Source organism: Salvia splendens, chromosome 7 (assembly GCF_004379255.2).
Source record: "Salvia splendens isolate huo1 chromosome 7, SspV2, whole genome shotgun sequence".
Taxonomy (NCBI): Eukaryota; Viridiplantae; Streptophyta; class Magnoliopsida; order Lamiales; family Lamiaceae; genus Salvia; species Salvia splendens.
Window position 1 is genome coordinate 2,854,180 of NC_056038.1, and position 15,234 is coordinate 2,869,413.

A 15,234-nucleotide genomic window follows, 5' to 3' on the forward strand; every position below is an offset into this window, starting at 1 on the left:
TGCAGATGGATCAATCGAGAGATACAAGGCGCGATTGGTGGCTAAAGGATACACTCAAGTTTATGGGATTGACTACGATGAAACTTTCTCCCCAGTTGCCAAGCTTGACACCATCCGGGCATTATTGTCAGTTGCAGCTTGTAAGGATTGGTCACTACATCAGTTGGATGTAACTAATGCTTTTCTCCATGGAGAATTGGAAAAGGACAAGGAAGTATATATGACAGTTCCACCAGGATTTGATGGCGAGTTTGGTCCTGGACAGGTGTGCAGACTGAAGAAAACCTTATACGGCCTAAAACAATCCCCGAGGATATGGTTTGGAAGGTTTTGCCAAGCCATGATCAAACATGGATTTAAACAAAGCCTTTCTGATCATACACTCTTCACGAAAAGGAGAGGGGATAGGGTTACATGCCTTATCATCTATGTTGACGATATGATTATCACAGGAGATGATACAGAAGAAATCAATAACCTCAAGACCAATCTTTTCAAGGAATTTGACATGAAAGATCTTGGCCCCCTGAAGTACTTCTTGGGAATAGAAGTATTGAGATCAAGGCATGGAATATTTCTAAGACAGAGAAAATATGTTCTCAATCTATTGGCAGAAACAGGCCTTTTAGACTGCAAGCCAGCCGACACACCAATGGTACCAAACCATGGGCTTAAAATTGTTGAAGGAGCTGAGCCTGCAGATCGAGAGAAATATCAACGGTTGGTTGGAAAATTGCTTTATCTCTCACATACCAGACCAGACATTGCTTATGCAGTTGGAGTTATTAGTCAGTTCATGCACCGACCACAAGAAGAACATATGAATGCAGCCTTGCGAATTGTCAGGTATCTCAAGGGAACATCAAACTTTGGAATATTCTTAAAAAGAGGGAAGGATCTCGAAGTGGATGGCTATACAGATGCCGATTGGGCAAGTAATCCAGTCGACAGAAAATCAACTGGCGGATACTTCACATTTATTGGAGGCAACCTGGTCACATGGAGAAGTAAGAAGCAAAAAGTCGTTGCTTTATCAAGTGCTGAAGCAGAGTTCCGAGGAATTAAAAGTGGGCTCATGGAGATTATGTGGCTAAGAAGGTTGCTTACTGAGATCGGTTTTTCCCCAAACCGTAAGAGTAGGCTATTCTGTGACAATAAAGCAGCAATCAGCATATCAGAAAATCCAGTACAACATGACAGAACCAAGCATGTCGAGGTTGATCGCCACTTCATAAAAGAAAAACTGGAAGGAGGAATTATAGAGTTCCCTTTTATTCCATCAGAAGAACAATTGGCTGATATTCTAACTAAGGCAGTCAATCCAAAGAGTTTTAGAGAAATTCTGTCCAAGTTGAACATCGGAGATACCGTCGCTCAACTTGAGGGGGAGTGTCAAATGAAGAGACATAACGGCTAGTTAGCCGTATTGCAAGTACCAACTACTTGGTATTTGTTATTACATTTAATAGGGAGGATTTACCTAGACAAATAATAAATTAGGGGGAGTCCCTAAGAGTTGTAATATCTCTATATAAGAGAATGTTCTACATCAAATAAAACACAACAGAAAATTACAAAACACTTGTCTTCTCTTTTATCTCTAGCCACCATGAATCTTCTTCTACTTATCGCCTCTCTCGATTACCATCTTTAAGAAATACAAAGGAGAAAAGCATTCATAGGAAGAATCAAATGAAATAAACCAATGAAAAGGAAAATATAATTAAAGGGGTTGAAAAAGGATAGTTTCACTTTTACATGGACTCAAAAGGTAGAGTGAATCATAACATAATTAGACACTGATTCTCATATTTCTAATTGCAGAGTGAAAGTAAAGAAAAAAGGCAGTTTAAACAAACACATGAATTCGACAAATAACCTTGAATCATCCACTTAAACATACAATTAATAAGCACAAATGCTACAAAAGACAAAGACATCTCCCATAAACACCAAAAAATAGCAAGATTTATCTCAATCATAATATGCCTATTCAACAATTCGATTAGGTTAGTGCCTTTCAAAGAATTTAGAACACTAGTCCCTTAAGTCAAATATAGCAAGCAACTAGATTTCAAGCTAACCTAATCAGACACAATCATACTAAACCACAAAATCAGATAAAAGATTGTAACTTGTAAAGTAAATGAAGAGAGAGAGAGAGAGAGATAAAGAAGTAAACCTGCTAAAAGAACTTCAAGAAACACACAACTTTCATATTTTCCATCAGAAATCTGCAAAGAAGCATTAAATTCAAACAGGGTTAAACGAGGGCATTGACTTAAAAATCTAAAGCTTCAACCTTTACCATGAAAAGTAAAAGATGAAGGAAATGGGATCATAAATTTAGTACCCTTTTGAAAAATTACACATATTCTTGACAACCCCAGCTCCACAGCAAGTGTGTAAAACTCCAAACCCAGAAATTTTGAGACAATTATTTAAAGTGCAGATCAAGAAAAAGAGAGGCTTAGAGCATCTCCAATAGCGGCGAGCGGACCGGCTAGCCGATTCCCGAGCGCTCGGCGATGCGCTCGCCGATCTCCTGGCCGCCATTGCAGGCGCAGATAGGCGAGCGATCGGCGAGCGGGATTTTTTTTTTAATTTTCGAAACACTATATATACGCGATCTGCACGTCATTTTCATTTGCACCACTTATTTTAACGAGTTTTCTCTCTATCTTAATTTCTGTACAAGATCAACAACGCAAAATGGAGCACAACAACGAGCCTACTCCAGGGACGAGCGAGTCTCAAACTCCGACGGTACCCACGGGAGGTGGATGGGGTCCGATGCCCGGGTACTACTACCCTTGGCAGCAGATGATGCCCGGAGTGGCATCCGGGGGTGGTATGCCGGGATGGCAGCGGATGCCGGGGGGGTCCGGGCAGGTAGGGGGGACCGGGGATGCAACCCTCTATGCCGATGATGCCGGGGTGGACACTCGGGATGCAGATGACGCCAAGGTACCCGGGGATGCAGGGGACGCCATGGGGGACAACATCTATCGCCCCAGTTTTGATTTTGTTACTGCTTCTTCGCACACATCGACGCCAGCGGAGACACAGTTCACTGGGATTGAGACTTTCTCCCTAGAGGAGTTGGGGATAGATCTCGGGGATGCAGACACTCCCGTTCAAACGGGGGGAATAGGGCGGGGTCGGGGCGCGCCCAAGAAGAAGAAGGGGAAGAGGGTGGTCGGCGAGTCGTCACAGCCAGTTGGTGACGACAGCTCCGCACGGAGGAAGTGGACGGACGCAGAGAACGTCGCGCTGTCCAAGGCATGGGTGAGTGTTTGTGATGATCCCCTCGCCTCGAACAATCAGAGGATCGTCAACTTATGGACTAAGATATCAGCAGCCTACAAGGCATTTTGCCCGGAGGGGAGGCCACACATCGGGGAGGAGTGCCGGAAGGGGTGGGACCGAATCCGGCATGGGGTCTCCCGATTTTCGGGCTTGTACACCAACGCCCTCCGAATGCAGTCCAGTGGCCAAACTGACGAGGACTGCAGAAGGATAGCGGAGAAAGAGTTCCCCGTGCCCGGGCTTTACAATGAGTTCACCTACTGGAACTGCTACCTGGTGCTAATGGACTCCGAGAAGTTTCGGGCAGTAGTCGATGCTTGCTGGCCGAAGAAGCAGCGCCTGAACTATACCGGTGATTACGCTGGCGGCAGCAGCGGCGGTTCCCACGACCTCCCCGAAGATGCTCAGGAGACCCCGTCCCCTCCCGCGTTTACTCGTCGCACTCGCCCGGTTGGTCAAAGGCGGGCGCAACGGGCTCGCCAGAGGTCCGAGGAGGTCCAGTCACCATCCCCTACTGTTGGCAGCCCGACAGCCGACCTTGTCTTCTTGGCGCGTCAACAAACGCGGGCTCAGATGTACAAGGTAATATCTGACTGGAAGAATGCCATTGACCCCGAGGAGAAAAGTTTTTTTCACGCACTGCTTGTGAGTATGCGAGCCGATTTGACTGTCGCCGCGGCACATGTGGGGGGCTCAGACGCGGGCTCAGATGCCGCAGATTTGGGGGTCCCGGATAGCGGCGACAATGGCGACGACGACGGCGAGACGTGAGGCGGAGCCGGGGGGGCACGTGCGTGGAGTAGGAGTTTTTTTAAATTAATGTAATTTTTTTTTGTTAATGTACTTTTTTTAAAATTAATGTACTTTTTAAAATTTTAATATTATTATTGAATTTTCTCGTATATGTGTCGTAAATTTAATTCCGTATTTTGTGTGATTGTTAATTATTTGTTTTTAATAATTTTGTTTATTGTGGCTGGGCTATGGCTGGGCTATTGCTTGTCCTGATCATGTGGCAGGAAGAGTTCTAGTGCTGATGATGTGGCAGGAGGAGTTTGTGACTGTGCTATGGTTGGGCTATTCTTACGGGAGATGCTCTTATAAATGATGAAAATTTACGAAAATGAAGTTATTAGAGCATCCGCAGCGGTGAGCAGCATGCTCACCGCCGTCCTTGCCGCTGGCAAGGACGAAGCTCGTCCGTTGATGCGCCCTGCCGCTGGCAGGGTGGTGCTCTTAGCTAAGAGCACGTCCGTGCCAGCGGCAAGAGCACGAGGTGGCGACGTGGCAGCTTCTGATTGGCCTGTTGATTTATCATTTATTATTATTATTTTTTTAATAAAATCGAAAAAATCTGAAAAATTCAAAATTAATAAAAAAAATATTTTCTCACTTCCTAATAAAATATATCCATTTTTTCCACACTTTTAATTTATTTTTTTTCATTATTTTTACCCCAAAATTCATACTTTCATCTATAAATACTCTCATTTCAAACACAAAAAATGACACTATACTAAACAACTCTCTAAATCTCAATTTTTATGAGTTTAATTATGTAATTTTTAATTTTTAGGAGTTTAATTATGTAATTTTTAATTTTTAGGATTTTAATTATGTAATTTTTTATTTTTAGGATTTTAATTATGTAATTTTTAATTTTATTTGTAATTTGTAATATTTATTGTGGTTTTTAAATGAATTTTAATATTATGGAAATGTTTTTGTTTAATTGAATTTTATATTAATTGTGCTCGTCCTTGCGGAAGAGCACAGTTGTGGGTATTGTGCTCTTGCCAGAGAGCAGGCATGAATAGTACCGCCCGGGCCCACAACCGTGCCGCTGGCAAGAGCACGGTTGTGGATGCTCTTAAATTGTTGGGTGTGTTTGGTGAGGTGTGAGAGACACAGGTGAGATTTCGTGACTTTATTGAGTTTTGGATTAATGATGATATTTCATATTGTGCTGTGTAATTGAATAAGATATATACTACCTTTTTTTTTTTTGAAAATTATATTCAAGAAAAAATAGTTTTATTTTTTCATACTCCCAAAATTAGTCTCATTTTCATTTATGGAAATTTTTTACTTATTGTTTTCTATTGATCTCTTAATTTATGACATTTCCTTCTCAAATTTAATTGAATTGTAGTACTCCACTAGTTTACACCATATGCTGCAAATTCAATCAAATTAAACTTTATACAAAAATTGTTTATAATAACCATATGGAAACGACTAAAAGTTTAATAACCTATTAATAAACAAAAAAGTCTTAAGGAACTAAGTAGAGATCTTATCTTTTCATCAGTTCATTTTTATTTTTATTTAATGTTAATTTGATATTATAAAATTTCTGGTTTAGGTAAATTAAGAATAGTGCATAGAGAATATTTTAGCAACCATCAAAATAAATTTTATTTAACTTTTTCTTCATTAGCTGCTGGTTGACTTTTTGAGTTAGTTACACATATTAATTGATATTTGGTGGAGCAGTGTAAATCAAGAATTCAATTTGTAATTTTGTACTCCCTCAATCTTCGCTCTAGGTAAATGTCACACTTGGATAATGGCACGGGATTTAAAAAGATATTAATTTTGTGTATTAAGTGGAGAGTTATAAGGTAGATACCACACTTGGATCATTGCATGAAATTTAAAGAAATGTTTATGTGTTAAGTGAAGTGAGAAAATATATTTTCATATTTTAACGAGAGAGGATTTTTCCTCCAAAAAAATGGAAGAAAAGTGATATTATGGGACAAACTAAAAAAAGAAATTGTGAATTTTACCATGGTACGGAGGGAATGTAATTTTTAATGGATTAAAGAGAGCATGTAGTATGTTACAACTAACATACTTTATCCAACAATTCTGTTAAATTTATCTATAGTTTCACCACTAAGCTCGCAGCATATAAATTTTGGTTCAAGGTTCCACTGCATTAAGCATAAAGATTAAAGAATAATGGATTATCATTAAAAGGTCTAAAATTGAGTTTACGCAGATACATGATATCCATATCAGATATAACCATAAAGATCTATCATCTCAAAATTGTATATATTGAAGACTCTAATCCAACCACCAAATTTAATGTTTCCTATTTACATTAATTAGTATTATGTGTTCAATTTGAGTACTTAACTAAATAGATCGAGCAAATTCATATTTTTTTCAACTGATTTTTCGAATTTGACTAAAATTCATGATTTTTCAGACGCTCGATTTATATGATAAGATTACTCAAGCAGGAACGACCTTTCGAAGATGAGGGCGAGAGGGACAATCGCGGCACTAGCAAAGAGGAAGCGATAGGCGATCAAAATGGGCAAGCTCATGCCGGTGTTCGCCACCAACTTGTAGATGATATTAACTCCGGCGAGAGCGATCTGCACCGTCACCATCATCATCAGCGGCTTCAATCCATCTATGATTTGGTACAGCTTTCCCCTTTGGTGAGTGTAGTGCGTGTTCTAGGTGTTTGTGTGTGAAAGCTAGGTTTTCGAAATTGTGAGTGAAAAGAGACTTGGAGTATTGATAAGAGGGGAGATGGTAGTGTGAGATGGTAACAAAATCCTAAATTGACTTTAGGCTTGTTTCTAAATTTAGAAAATACCAAAATCTTGTGCATGTCAACTCCACTATCTAAATTAAACTCTACTAGCTAGGTAAATTGATTATACTACCTCCGTATGTAAAAACGACACTAATTTTAATACAATATTGATATAACTAGAGAACATTGAAAGAGGTATAGAAAAAAAATGATTATTGGTCTTAATACTGGAGATTGAAACATAATTTATTAAAAAAACTTATTTGTTGTTTCTCTTTTGTTTGGGTTTTTTGTTTTTTTTACTTTGGGTTTACTTGCTCGCTGATTTTGGCCGGAGCCTTTTTTATATATAAAAAAACAATAGGCAGAGGTGATATTTGAAAAATCAAATGTAAATAGTCAATTTTACAAACGTCGGTAGAGTATATATATACAGCATATATTTGTGCTTTTTACCTTTTTAAATAATACGTGCATGTAATAGAATTATGGGGAAGAAGAGGATTATATAGTGATTAATGAGCGATTTGACAGAATTAAATTAAAAGAAAAAAGAGAAAAGACTATGACGATTTGAACCCAGACAACATTCTGCGAATCCTGACAAATTTTAGATATGAAGATTAAATCGATGAAATATAGCTCATGAGCTATCACTAATATATAGTCGTACTCCTTACTATCGTATGTCGAATTTTCTTCTACAATTTTAGTCTGAACTATTATAATTTATACGATAGATGTATAAGGATATAATCAAATGCAAACTCTATATATTGTACAAACTTCAAGCTATAATATGGACCGTTAGAAAATGTCAACAGATGACAAAATATTGGCGGGTTTTATTTAGTTTTGGCGGGTTTTAAATATTGTAATTTGGTCCTTCAATTATCGAAAATTACATTTCCGGATGAAGATTTTTGTATAGCAACTTTAATGGAAATAAAAAATTTCCAAGCTCGACCCCAGCCAGGGGCTCTGCCCCTTGGACCCCGCTCTCGCCCCTGAACCCCGTCCAATCATAACAAATTCAAACAAGTGTGCACTCCGCACTTCCAACTTATTTGATGTCTCATTATGATCATATTAAAATTTTAATATTATTATTGAGTTTTCCCGTATCTGTGTCGTACATTAAATTCCGTATTGTGTGAGATTGTTAATTATTTGTTTTTATAATTTTATCTATTGTGGCTAGGCTATGACTGAGCTATTGCTTGTCCAGTTGCTTGTCCTGATGATGTGACAGGATGAGTTTTTAGTGCTGTTGATGTGGCAGGAGGAGTTTGTGGCTAGGCTATGGCTGGGCTATTTCTATTGTGGATGCTCTAACATCAACAGAAATATCAACACAATGTCAACAGTTGACACCGTGTTGACATTGTGTTGACTTTGTTCTAACATTGCATTGACATCAAAATATTGAAATTTTATGTTGAAAAGTTTGAAGTTTGTACAATATATAGAGTTTGCATTTTATCGCATATATATACTCTTTCCGTCCCCTATATATTATATGCATTTCTTTTGGGTATGTAACTTAAGAAAATTGTATTAAATGGATTAAGAGAAAATAGAATAAAATAAAAAGATGAAGAGAGAATTAAGTAAGAGAGATGAGATGTGTTTTTGCCAAAAAAAATGACTTTAACTATAATTGGACAACTCGGAAAAGAATACGACTCAGTTATAGATGGACTGGAGGGAGTATAAATTAGCAAAATAACATTATTATTCACTATATGCATAATGCGTGTATATAAAATGGCGATTAAAGTTGGGTTTAGGGTTGTTTAATTAGTGTATATAAAATGACAATTAAAATAGGTACTCTCTCCCCAATTAAAATAGGTACTCTCTCCCTGTTCTAAGTTAATTGATGGATTTCTGGGTACAGAATTTAAAAAATTGATATTTAAATACTAAGTGAACATAGAATAAATTAAAAAAGAAGAAAAGTTAGAGAGCGAAAGAGAGAGAAAATGAAATATTTATCAAAAAAAAGGAAATGAAGGAAATAGCTCGGGACAACCAAAAAGGAATGTGGAGCAAGTATCTTGGGACGGACGGAGTATAGATTATGGATTAATACCTATCAGAATAAATTGTTTTGAAGAGAGCAAGAGTAAAGCGTGAACAAGAAAGAAAATCCCTGGTTGAAGTGCTAGGAGGCATTTTTATGCTAGAGAGAATGAGAAAATAATTACTCCCTCCGTCCCAGATAATTTGTCCCACTTCCTTTTTCGCACTCGTTTTGTAAAAATAATAATAAATAGTTAAAGTGTGGAGAAAGTAAAGTAAAACAGAGAATAATGTAGAGAATAGTCTTGCCTACATTATTCTTTCTCTTATTTTACTTTCTCTCAACCTTACTTATTTATTATTATTTTTACAAAACGAGTGCGAAAAAGAAAGTGAGACAAATTATCTGGGACGAAGGGAGTATTTCATTTCTTCATTCTTAATTCTTATCAAATATTCTCCACGTACCACATATTAGTATAGGGTAGTGATAAAATGCACACTCATATATTTTACAAACTTCAATCTATGATCTGGACCGTTAAAAAATATCAACAGATGATAAAATAGTAGCAACAGAAAATGTCAACACAATGTCAAAACAATATACATAGCATCAACCGTTGACACTGTGTTGACATTTTCTGTTGCTACTATTTTGTCATCTGTTGACATTTCTAACGGTCCAGATCATAGTTTGAAGTTTGTACAATATTTAGTGTTTGCATTTGATTACATTCCTATTAGTATATTACTATATACTTTATTCCGTAAGTGAACTGATAATCTCTACACATATTACTACTCCCTCTGACCCTCAAATATTGTCTCACTTTGACCCGGCACGAGTTTTAAGAAATGTAATTAAAAGTGAGTTGAAAAAGTTAGTGAAATGTGATCCCTACTTTTATATATTAGTTTTATAATAAAATGTAAGTATGAATGAGTTAGTGGAATATGAGGTCCACTACCAAAAATGGTAAAAAAGTGAAATGAGACAAATTTTGTGGGACGGACGGAAATAGAAAAACGATACAAACTTTCAAGGACAAGGACAGGGGGAGTATTATTTAACTTAGTTTATGATTGATTGTTATACATATATAGTGGAGATTATCAGTTCACTTACGGAATACGGTAAAAGTCCACCAAGTCGCCGTCAACTCCCACTCTTGGAATACACCATGGAAATCAAAATTTGAAAATCCTCCTGAATTGAATTGGATATATACGAAATGTTTGTCCAATTCATCCTCATTCATCTACCCAGATCTTTGCTTGTGAGTAGAGTTGTCAATTGCTCGGCACAGGTCCGGTATGGGCCGGCCCACCAGTGAAACGAAGCGGGCATGGGCTGGGCTCATTAGTTGAGATGGGCTCTAATTGGGCGATTTTGTAAACCCAGGCCCGGCTCAGGCCTAGGACCATCTGAAGCCTAGGTCCGGCCGGGCCCATCAGAGACCCACCTTCTATAATTAGTTTTTTTTTAATATAATTAGGTGATTAATCACTAATAATAGTATATTCCTCTATTTCTGCATGTCATCTTGTGCACGAGACATGTTAATTTTGTCTATATCATTCAAATTTTTTGGATGTCTCCGAATGGACTCAAATAGTAATAGTTTAATATCAAAATAAGTTTCGAACTAAATCATGAATGCAACATTCAATCTTGACTACATCTAATTTTTTTCTTATATTTTTTTTATCCAGGATGTAAAAAAGATGGTTCTGAAGTTTAACTTTAAGAATATTACGTATCCAAACCTTAATATTTGATTAATAATTATAGAATTCTTTAAATTTGTTAGTTAGTTCATATACTTGTAGTTTTAAAAATACAACATCAACCCATATGTCATCATCTACTAACAAAACTAACAATATTGGTTACTCCTTTAGTTATACACTTTACTTTTAAATAGAAAAAAAAACATGAAAAATATTATTAATACAAAATAAATAAATGGACTTAAACACATTATTTAAATTTAAATTTAGTTAATAAAATATAAATACAAGTTATATGTTTTATTTTTGCATATAATTCCTTTAGGATATCTTTAAAAATACAAAAATAAAAAATTTAAACAAAGTCCAGCCCGGCCTGGACCCACATGGCAAGTGGGTCTGGGCTTAGCAAAATTAAAAAAAGGCCCGGCCCAGCCCAGCCTGCCTCGGACATGGGCCCGGGCCGGGTTGGGCCTCAATATAGGTGGGCCTTGGCGGGCCCAACTCACTTGACAACTCTACTTGTGAGCACTAGTCCAAACGAATGATTTGTATTGTATGGAGAAATCGACACAAACAACAAGCGTTTCTCCAATTAGGAACATCAAGAGTATCGCCATCAATGGAAACAACAACGTTGATGGGAACGGCCACCTTTTTCTCCACTATATTGTTTTCGTTCATCTTCGTCGTCGGCTCTGTGTTGATCATATTGTCCGCCTTGGTTATATCAAGTGTTGTATTAACCTTGGTAGCGGCGGGGGCAGTGATAGAACAAAGAGGGAACATATTATTCCACACTTGAATCCACAAATCCGACAACAATTTAATTGTACGAGAATGTGGGGTATGTATGACTGGCAAGCTTGGTTAAATTATCGGTAAACTCAGCCATCTGACGACGCACGGACACAGACCGACAGAGCATGGACTTGAGTATTGAAGTTTGTGAGCCCATTGTCACTGCGAGTTCCTTCATGATAGTCATCAGATCCTTTATAGTGATGGTGGGCGTAGAAGATGTAGGAATTAGGGCTGGGAAAATATACCGAAATACCGCACTTACCGTACCCAAAAAATACCGAAAATACCGAATTTTCGGTATACCGTACTTTTCGGTACGGTATCATACCGTACCGACAGTTTTAGGTACGGTAAAGGTATGCATTTTGTATATACCGCGGTATACCGCGTTATACCGCAATTGCGGTATATACCGCAAATAACACGGTATACCGCAAATACGGTATATACTGGAAATCACGGTATACTGCGGTATACCGAAATCACGGTACAGTATACCGACAAAAGCGGTACGGTAACGATATCTAAATTTTGGTATACCGACGCATAAATCGACTTTTCGGTATATCGCAATTGCGGTATACCGACAAAAGCGGTACGGTAAAGGTATGGTTTTTGGTCATACCGCACGGTACGGTACGGTATGCGGTATGGCCATTTCGGCGCGGTATACCGTACCGTTCCAACCCTAGTAGGAATCGATTCCCTGATTGAAGACGGAGGAAGAGTAAATCAATAAAAGCACTAGTTAATGGGTATTATTAATAATGGTCTTGTAATAGAAATTATTTGAATAGAGCAAGAGAAAAGATTGTACAAGAAGGAAAATCCCTTGTTGAGGTGCTAGGCGTTTTTACGTCACAGAAAATGAGAAAATAATTCTTTCATTTCTTCATTTATAATTCGAATAAAATATTTTCCTAGATATTTATATATAATGTGGAGTGTTAAATTTGGAGAAGAAACAACAGAAAAATTCATGATGGAAGAAAAAAATGCTCTGTAACTATCAATCAAAGAAAAAGAGAAACCGTGAGAAAAAGGGAATATTTCATTAATGAATACATTGTGGAAAATTTTACAATAAGATAAAATACTTAATGAATGGGAAGAAAACTTAGTTTAATTGCTACTTTCCGAAAAATGAAAGAGGAAAACCAAGTGTAACAGAAATTTGCTTGTTTTAAGGTCACAATTTTTAAAATCTTACACATAAGTTTAGTACTCCCTTTCTAATTCAATTTTGATTTTCCTAGTTTCTACATCATGTGTAAAATACAATTGTAGAAGTAATATTTTCCATATAGATGCGTAGAATTAATGTAATTGGTGATGTCTGTTAATGAGAGATGAAGCTAATGAGCTGGCTAATTGAGTAAATTTTCCTTTTATATATTGTCGGCTTAAATTTTCCATATGTTTTTCAAGTCTTAATGTTGGTGCTAGAAACTTTAGCCTCTAAATCTTCTTCTTCTACTTCTTCTTCACCATCATCAAAGACAAAGACGTCTGAACTCCCCAATTCTGGGACAAATGTTGGAGCAACAATGATAACATTGCTCCGATTACTTAATCCTCCGAAGCTTTCTCTTCCACTTTCTCCGATGGCCGGATTTGTGGATCTTTTTGATCCCATCAAACGGTTCGCTTTTTTCAGTTCTTTGCCTTTGCCCCACAACACTAAGTACAATCCAATTATTATTACCACCGCCCCTAGCACACTGTCACCGAATTACAGTCAATATATGTTTCAATTTTGGTAAAAAGGCAAATACAACTTTTTTACCTTCCCAAATGCAACTTTTCTTGTAGAAACAAGCATCCTGCAATGGCGACTAGTACGAGAAGCAAAGGATTGAAAACTGACACGTAAAGTGGCCCTCTCATCCTCACACACAACATGATGAACACCCACATTATCCCTGATGCAAAAACACCCTAAATGTCCAAACAAAAAAAAAAGAAATGTGTTAATAATGAAATGTGTTAATAATTTTTCTTTATATTTGTAAACTTACCATATAAGCTGCTGTTAGAAGTGTAATGTTCCATCCCAGTTTCCACATTCTCATATCTCTTTCAATACAAAGAGCATAAACAATAGCTTGAACAGATCCCATGATTGAGATCAATGCAGTGCTAGAATAGTGACATGGATATGACTGTGACATCTGAGTCTGTTTGCCATTAAAAAAACACGAAATATTTGTCATTGTAAAAAGAAAATAATCATATAAAAATTATTTGTACGATTTAATAAATTGCCTGAAAAATCAATCCGATCGACGAAGATAAGCAGCAAGCAAGCCCCAACACAAGGCCCATGACATTGTTCCCGGACTTTTGTTCGGTTGCTACCACGTGTCCACCCCGGTGGAGGAAGTCAATCTTCGTTGACAAGAAATCGAATTCAACCCCCTTATAAAATGTCAAAAGCATTGCACCTCCTATGCTCAATAATGTCCCCACCACCTTAGCTTTACCGGGCCATGTCTTTAATACCAATGCCTCCATCCTAGTTTGTTTCATAGAATCGTTTACACCAAAATATTATTTAAATAAAACATAATTAAGAAGAAAAATGAGTCTTTTTATACCGAAAAATCACTGCAAGGATAAGGGTAAATCCAGGAATAAGATTGGTTATAGCTGCGATAAATGTGGGGGAGGTCTTCACTAAGCTCGCAGCGTATAAATTTTGGGTCAAGGTTCCCCTGCTTAAGCATTGAGAATAATAGCCGATTACACATCCAAATAGTATATTTGAAATTACACATCAATGGCTACATATGTAGGTGTGTATAAATGCTACACAACAAATTTGGACTTAGGTAAAATGGCTACATGCATGAAAATTTTCCTAACATTAATGTATTTATTGATTGATACACATGCATCTTAATTTACTGAACTTACCCAAACAAACCACAAGCAAATGCTTGTCCGAGAATCTTCCATGTCAATTTCGGTCTGGTTTTCCTGCAAACATAAGAAATTGGTGTAGTTTAATTCCAACCATTTAATTTTTCCTACTTTTTAATTAAAATTACGTGTTCAATTTGAATACTCAAGTAAATTTGGATTTTAATTAGTGATTTTCTGAGTAAATTTGGATTTTAATTAGTGATTTTCTGAATTTGACCAGACTTCATGGTTTTTAGTTTGTAGACAATTTGCTCATATGGGACAACCTTTCGAGGACGAGGGCAAGAGGGACGATGGTGGCAGCAGCAAAGAGGAAGCGGTAGGCGATCAAAATGGGCAAGCTCATGCCGGTGTTCGCCACCAACTTGTAGAGGATATTAACTCCGGCAAGAGCGATCTGCACCGTCACCATCATCATCAGCGGCTTCAATCCATCTAAGATTTTGTATAGCTTCTCCATTTTTGAGTTTAGTGCGTGTTCTAAGTGTTTGTGTGTGAGACCAAGTCAAAGGGACCACGTTAACTAGGTTTCTTGAAAGTGGGAACTGGGAAAGGGAAATAAATACTTTGGACACTATAAATGTGTAGAATTATTGCAAGTGAAAAGAGACTTGAAGTATTGGTAAAAGGGGAGTTGGGATAGTGATACTTATATAGGAGAAGACAGGGTGATATCAAGATAAATTTTATGCACTTTCGGCCATGTAAAACAAAATCGCAATTGACTTTTGGCTTTTTTCTTGATGACTAAACTACTATACTACTCTACAATATAGTTCATGTCAACTCCACTCTCAAAATTACACACACTACACTACTAGCTAGGAATTACAATATTGATAAACAACATAAATTTTAATGCAATATTAATATACAGA

General features: G+C 37.2%; 1 protein-coding gene and 1 non-coding gene across 2 annotated transcripts; both read right to left on the bottom strand.

The window, feature by feature from the left end:
- Positions 1–10,405: 10,405 nt before the first annotated feature.
- On the bottom strand, positions 10,406–10,504 carry LOC121742793. Its single transcript, XR_006038129.1, has one exon. It is a non-coding gene; the product is annotated as a U6 spliceosomal RNA (small nuclear RNA).
- A 2,091-nt stretch (positions 10,505–12,595) lies between these two features.
- Positions 12,596–14,966, bottom strand: LOC121741105 (WAT1-related protein At1g25270-like). The gene is made up of 7 exons (XM_042133798.1): positions 14,623–14,966; positions 14,348–14,410; positions 14,029–14,145; positions 13,697–13,946; positions 13,450–13,608; positions 13,218–13,369; positions 12,596–13,152 (listed from the first exon to the last, which is right to left on the bottom strand). Exons 1-7 carry the CDS (start codon positions 14,814–14,816, stop codon positions 12,855–12,857), a joined length of 1,233 nt encoding a protein of 410 aa, XP_041989732.1. The 5' UTR covers positions 14,817–14,966; the 3' UTR covers positions 12,596–12,854.
- Between the last annotated feature and the right edge of the window lie 268 nt (positions 14,967–15,234).